Raw genomic sequence first — 6,783 nt, forward strand, 5'->3', positions numbered from 1 at the left:
TGTTCAACCACTTTGGAAAGTAGTATGGATGTTCCTCAAAAGACTCCACATAGAGCTCCCCTATTACCCAGCAATCCTACTTTTGGGCATTAACCCAAATGTTTACAAACAGGACCACACTGAAGCTACTAGCATGACTATGCTTTTTGCAGCATTATTTACTATAGCTAAGATGTGGAACCTACCCAAATGCCCGTATAGATAAATGGATCAAGAAAAAGTGTTATATATACAAAATGGAACTCTATGCCTCCATCAGAAAGAATGACATTGCTCAATTTGTTAGGAAATGGAAAGGCTTGGAAAAAATTATATTAAATGAAGTAAGCCAGGCCCAAAGAAATATAGGTCCCATGGATTCCCTTATTTGCAACATCTAGTATATGTCTGAGTCAAACAGAAAAGTTCAGATAAGGTGATGTTAGGGAAATGAACCCAAAAGTATGTATTCAATTGTTTTTTTTCTTTCATGTGATTGTTTCTAACACATTTATAAGTTTATTTCTTTGTATGTCCCTCCCCCACAATATAACCCCTGTATTTGATGTCAGTATAATTTGTGGAGGGGAAGGGGAAAAACAAACGTTTAAATAGGGATACAGGTGAACTAATGGCAGCAATGGGATGTAGAAGTCGTTATGTCGAAAATGAACTTCATAGCTTTCGAGGGGGGGAGGATTGGATAGGGAGTGCGGGGGGGGGGATGGGAAGAGATGGGAAGGGGAAACAAAGGAGGAGGCTACAATGCTTGGTCAGAAATGTACTCATTATCTTGCCCATGTAACTTTAACCCCTCTGTACAGTATTTTCACAATAAAAAAAACTAGTCACCCTTAATCTGTTATTTTAAAAAGTTACAAGGAGAATTTGAATATATCCTATTGAAAAGGGGACGGCTTTTTCACACATAGTGAGGATGAGGACAGAAGACACAGCACTTCCTTGTCACGGATGCAGCGTTCTTCAAGAACATTGTCATCACAGGTCTACCGTCACTTCATGGAGAGCACAACAGACTGTCTTGTATTTGCCAAAATGGTGCCAGACAACCTAGTTGCATCTGCTATGAAAGATTATATAGAATTTCTGCATGCCTAGAGTAGGTCACCCAAAAGCAAAGCCATTACCTGTAAAGAGAGAAATGCCCTGGGTTGCCCATTTTGCACTCTTGGCTCTTCCATGTAATGAAGAAACATCTGGTGGAGGGCATGGGCCACAGCATACACAGCATTGTAGATGTTGTAACTCTCATCTGACATGGTCATGTCAAAAATGTGCCTCAGCAACCAATGCAGTGTGGCATTGTATGAACAATGCCCCAAGTCTCTGCAGTCAGACTTAATCAGTAGGCTATAAACAGACTGAATCCATGACCTGGGAAGGGAGTTATTAGCTGAGTTCTTGGAGAAGGTCTCTGTCAGAATAAAATTGGTAAACCCAGCAGTGTTTCTATGATGGTGAGAGAAAATAAGAGGTGCATGGAAAGAGTCAATCAGAAAATATCTTTTAGCAATAGTCACATCATCATAGGGTGAGTTCAGGACCCAGACTTTGCCTGTAATTAAAAAGTGCCTAAATTTAAGAATAAAGCTTAGTAGAAATTTACTGTCCCCATAAATGATAATCACATTGGTTGATAAGTCCATTAGCTGGCGCTGCATCGATAGATCATTTGAGAAATCTGCAAGGACATTGTACGTGATCATGTTCTCAAAGGCAAAGCAGACTCTACTCTTGCCCATCTCTTCCCTCAATTCTGAGAGGAACCACATTCCATAGTTTTCTTCGGTGATGAATAGTCCCACCCAGTTCCAGCTGAAATGAAGCATCAGGGAGACCATGGCCAGGGCTAGACCTGAGTCCTTGGCAGCCATCTGATAGACAGTACCAAACTTTCCATGGTCACTCAGGAGAGGATCAAAAGCCCCAAAGGTGAACTACAGGGAACAAATGGAAACAACATCAGGAAGAGGATGGTCATAGGCAAATCTAAGTCCAGACGTGAACGACACAACAACTGGTAGTACAGTGGTGGGAACAAAAGTTTGCTTATCCCATTTGCAAAGTCATCTCCCATGTTCTGAACTCTTTGTAGACATGTACAGATAAGGCTCGGAGCTTTGGGTCATCCTTTCCTCTCAACACCCCTACTTTTATTTGCAGCAATGAAAATGTGTATGTCCCAACCACTTTTGGAGGCTTCTCCCTGTGAGATTATGCATTTAGAAGGGTTTGTGATACCACCTCCTCTTAAGCCTGTTGAGGGCAGAGTCACTTTGGATATGGTTTCACATCTCCCCACCCCTCCCAGCCTGACCTGTGGAAGTTTGTAGAGGTCCAGCAGTGTCCCTATTGGGACAAATGTGCTTGAGGTTCCTGTGAGTGCTGCTATAGCTTTGCTGTCTCTTCTGCAGGTGTAATTAGGGATGTTTTTATTCTTCCCAGATAGCCAGGTGAGGGGATCCTCTAACAGATCAGTACCTGAGTAATGTACAGTATAGATCTCAAACCCCAGAGTCATGTTGGGTAGCAGATGGGGATTCTTGTTGATCTCCTCCACAGCCAGCAGCAGGGTGAGAAGCAGTTGGTATTTCTTTAAGTTGATCCTGCACAGAAATCACACAATTTGGGTAGGTATGCAAGTATTACAAATGATTAACTGCAAATCTCATGACTTTGTTGAATCAAATGTTGATTTCTGCACACAGTAATATGTGTAGATCCAACGGGATGGCATTCTAATTTGGAGTCTAAGAAAAGTTCTTTGAATTGGGAGAGTTCCTGAACAGATCTTGATCAGCATACATGAGACGACTATTCTTCTGAGATTGCCGAGAGAGAGAGAGAGAGACAGAGAGTGAGGGGAATGAGGAAGCTGGCTTTTCCTCTCTGCCCCATATGGATAACTGAAAAACACTGCTGTCTGCTGTGACATACGAGCAGGCCCAGCTCACATCCCAAATCATTTAGTACCTTAAATTAGCTGTGCATATGGAAAAATTCTTAAGAAATACAATTCCAATTGGGAACAGATTGTCCACCTGATTTCAACCAGTATGAGCAGAGAGGCAGGGCCTGCTGTGTTAGGAGTAAATAGGAAAGCAGGCTGCTTCGTGTCTGTGATTGCTTACCACACATTTGCCAATGGTGCATCCTTCTGCAAAGAAGTGAATCTTGCCTTGTGAGGAAAGTAAAGAAATCACAGAAGTACGAAATTCATTTGATGTGGTAGAGGCACACTAAGCTGACTCAGAGTATGTCATTCTTCAAGGGGATTCCCCAGAAGCAGAGCAAGATGGCAGCCCAGGAAGCTAGAACATGAAGATTGCCTCACCCAACAAAGAACAGATGAGAGTCAAGGAGTGTGGACTGGAGGATACTTCTCTAGTAGAACAAACAAGAGGAAAGGATGTGTGAGAAAAGGGGGAAGAAGCCATCTCCATGTTCCTCCCCATTAACAGCATTAGTAGCTCATTATGGACAGAAACCATCTGACATTGCAGGGAGGGAGAGAATTAAAGTTAAATCGCAGCACCATTCCCATACACTGAGACCAGTGCTGGGGAAGTGGTTATAGTTTCTACTCTTGGGTCCAGACCTTTAGATTGTTCCTCTGGAACTGGTTTAGGACAGAGAAGGAAGACACTGGCAAATCCGCCCTCCTCCAATCTTGTGAATGACAGCGGGTATGAGATACAACCTCCTACTGAGCAGGGCAGAATATTGGGTCAGAGTTTTTCTTAGAACCCTTTGTCAGGCATGTCATGGTTGGACCAATAATCCAGAATAAACTAGAGGCACTGTTTGGTGCTAGCACCACAGCTTCCATTAGAATCTTTCAGGAGGTTTTGGATGGTCACTGAGGCAGAACCAAATGCCATTTGCATCAGTTTCCACCATGGGTGGAGTAGGCTGGCACCTGTCTTCTTGCTTAGCCTTGTGAAGCCACTGTGGCTATGTGACTCTGTTGTTATCTGGCTCAGTCCAGTCTCATTGCACAGTGAATAATTTCAGGGACGACTGCCCTAGAAGGACAGTGCTCAAGATGGCACCAGGCAGAAACTGAAGTCTCTCTAGGAATCCAGTGTGCATTGGTCTACAGCAGCATAAGCTAGAGTGTGGCTTAAGTGTATCCACATGACAGTTTGGGCTTTGGGGATGCTAGATATCCTGAGTAGATGGTGGTATTCACCAAGATGTTCCTGTGGCTTGCTTTTCTTTTTTTTGGTTGGTTGTGGGGTTTGAACTCTATGCCTGGGTTCTGACGCAAAATCTTCAGCTTAAGACTAGCTCTCTAGCACTTGAGGCACAGTGCCACTTCTGGCTTTCTTTTGTTTTAATGGAGATAAAATTCTCACAAACTTTTCTGCCTAGGCTGGCATTAAATCCTGGTCCACAGATCTCAGCCTCCTAAGTAGCTAGAATTCTAGGCGTCAGCCACCTATGCCCAGCTTGTGGCTTCCTTTACAAAATTTACCATGCTGCTGTAGCATTGCATGGTTTTCCATCCCAATTATAATAGGTAAGACAGGGAAGTAAGATGGTGATATTGTCCCACAGCTTAGTGTGGGCTAGGTAATAGCACTAGAACTGTGCCATGACCATACAGCCAGGACAACCTCTGGTAGACTCTGTAATCACCTCAATATCTGAGAAAGTTATCTACCACCAGACAATCTGAATTCTATATTAGCTATCACTAATTGTGTGTGGTTGTGGGCATGTTGGCTCATGAGCACACCTCTACCACATTCAACCTGAGTCAATCTTAGTTCTCACCCGGCTGTATTGGTCTTGATCGCAGTGGACTGAGGATGCTGTACTCAGGCAGGATAGACTAAGCAAAATTAGGCCTGGTTAATGCATTCCAGGAATTCAAAAACTCAAGCTTAAAGCTTGTCCATCTACTTCCCTTAAGATTAAGGGAATGAAGTCATTTAGGGGAAAATGGAGTAGAATAGATTAGTAAAAAATGAGGTATGGGAAGCTCACAACAATCAGAGAGCTATTCATCCATCTACATATCTTAAGATTAAGGGACCAAAGTGATTGAGCACAAAAAGAAGCTGGATAAATTAAGGAAAAAAATGAGTCATAGAGAAGGCAACTCAGAAACATGTGATTTAGAAACACAGGGCCACCATCTTTACTTCAAAGAGAGGCAACAGTTTGCATTGCTTCCTGAGAGATGCATTTCTCATCATATGAATTAACAGTTGTCTTGTAGAGCAAATGCCTTCCCCCCAAAAAACTCCCCCAAAACATATGCAACATCCTACGCCAACAACAGCACACCTTCCTTCCCTCAAGGATAATCATCTGGAAAGAATGGCCAAAACATACAGAAAATCAGAAAGTGTAACCCCAGGAGTGATTAGTGCAAAGATGACAGACCTATGTTTGTATATTTTTGAAGTCAGACCTTCTGCCTTTACTACCTGAATACCCCTGGAAGCCCAAGAGCTGAGTGTCTCTACTCAATTAGAGTGTGTCTTTGCCTTTCTGTTTACTGTTTGTCTACCTGCTTGTTTGTTTGCTTCCTTACTCAGTAAAGCTCTGCCACATTTTCTTACTGTTGTGACTTGTCTAGAATTTCTTCTTCTGCGATCAGAGTCCAGGATCCCAAGTGAAGAGTTCCTACTTTTAGAGGGAAACTTCATTAACCTTCATCTGTTTTGGTGACCCTGCTGGTTGGTATTCCAGGTGTAATAGAGTTCTGGTGGCCACAGCTGTGTTTAACGCCTGTTCCAGCACACAGATTCTAGGCAGAATCGACGCACAAGGCCATTCCCTGTGGATGAGGCATATGGGCCCCCTGTGCACCCAGGAGAAGGCATATTTGGACCCATGACTCATTGGGGTTCTCGTGAGGTTTTTAGAACCACAGAGTATTTGTCACCAAAATTGCCTTTAGTTTTCTCTGGTACTGAAGTGGTTTATCACCTCACAGCTGACTTCTCACAGGCCCTGGGCTCCATCTAGTGTTGACATTGTGGAAATCACTACAGACTCAGGAACACTGAAGCCTGCCTGGAATTTCTGGAAAGACAGGCACAAAGCCAGACCAGTCAGAATGGTATAATTCGGACACATTTGAAAGGCCAGATGGAATCACCCGCCAATATGAATCAAGAATGTTTCAGAACGATGAGTTCTCCTAGCATTCAATATAATCATTTTAGGGAAATTCTCATAGAGAGAATCTCTATTCTCATGGATGTTTGCTGATGTCATTGTGTGCAATGTAACTGAGGCTTTACATCTAGAATGTCAGTAATACTAAATATGAATTGGGAACTGGTGGCTCAGACCTGCAATTATAACTACTAAGGAGGATGATATAGGCGAATTATGTTTTGTAGTCACTTTGGGCAGGAATGTCTGTGACACATTTTATGTGTAAGCAACTCCACAGAAACTGGTGCAGAGCTGTAGGTCAAGTGGTAGAGTGCCAGCCATGAGAGAAAAAATGCCAAGGGACAGCCATCAGGACTTGAGATGATGCCTGAGTACCAGCGTGTGTGAACATGCACACACACACATAAACACAAACACACACACACACACACACACACACACAAACACACAGAGCTCAATTAGAGAATGCACAGAGAAGAGGATAGCTCTGACATGTCCCATCTCCCATGTGGGTATGTTTCTAATGCTGGGTTTAGACTTGAGCCCCATCTTTCTCACTCAATTCCTCACCACATTAAATTGGCTTCAGTATCTCTCATAAATCTCTCATGGAATAAAGTATTCCTCTCCTGAAAAAACCCCATA

General features: G+C 43.0%; 1 protein-coding gene across 1 annotated transcript in view; it reads right to left on the reverse strand.

The window, feature by feature from the left end:
* Positions 1-6,783, reverse strand: part of LOC106000609 (vomeronasal type-2 receptor 116-like) — a 37,249-nt gene that overhangs the window by 5,379 nt on the left and 25,087 nt on the right. The window contains exons 2-3 of the mRNA XM_013035892.1: positions 2,318-2,606; positions 1,128-1,937 (exon numbers count right to left, since the gene is read on the reverse strand). Of these exons, the coding sequence (XP_012891346.1) occupies positions 1,128-1,937; positions 2,318-2,606 (1,099 nt within the window). The remainder of the gene's footprint in view (positions 1-1,127; positions 1,938-2,317; positions 2,607-6,783) is intronic.

Source organism: Dipodomys ordii, unplaced genomic scaffold (genome assembly GCF_000151885.1).
Source record: "Dipodomys ordii isolate 6190 unplaced genomic scaffold, Dord_2.0 Scaffold230, whole genome shotgun sequence".
Classification (NCBI taxonomy): domain Eukaryota; kingdom Metazoa; phylum Chordata; class Mammalia; order Rodentia; family Heteromyidae; genus Dipodomys; species Dipodomys ordii.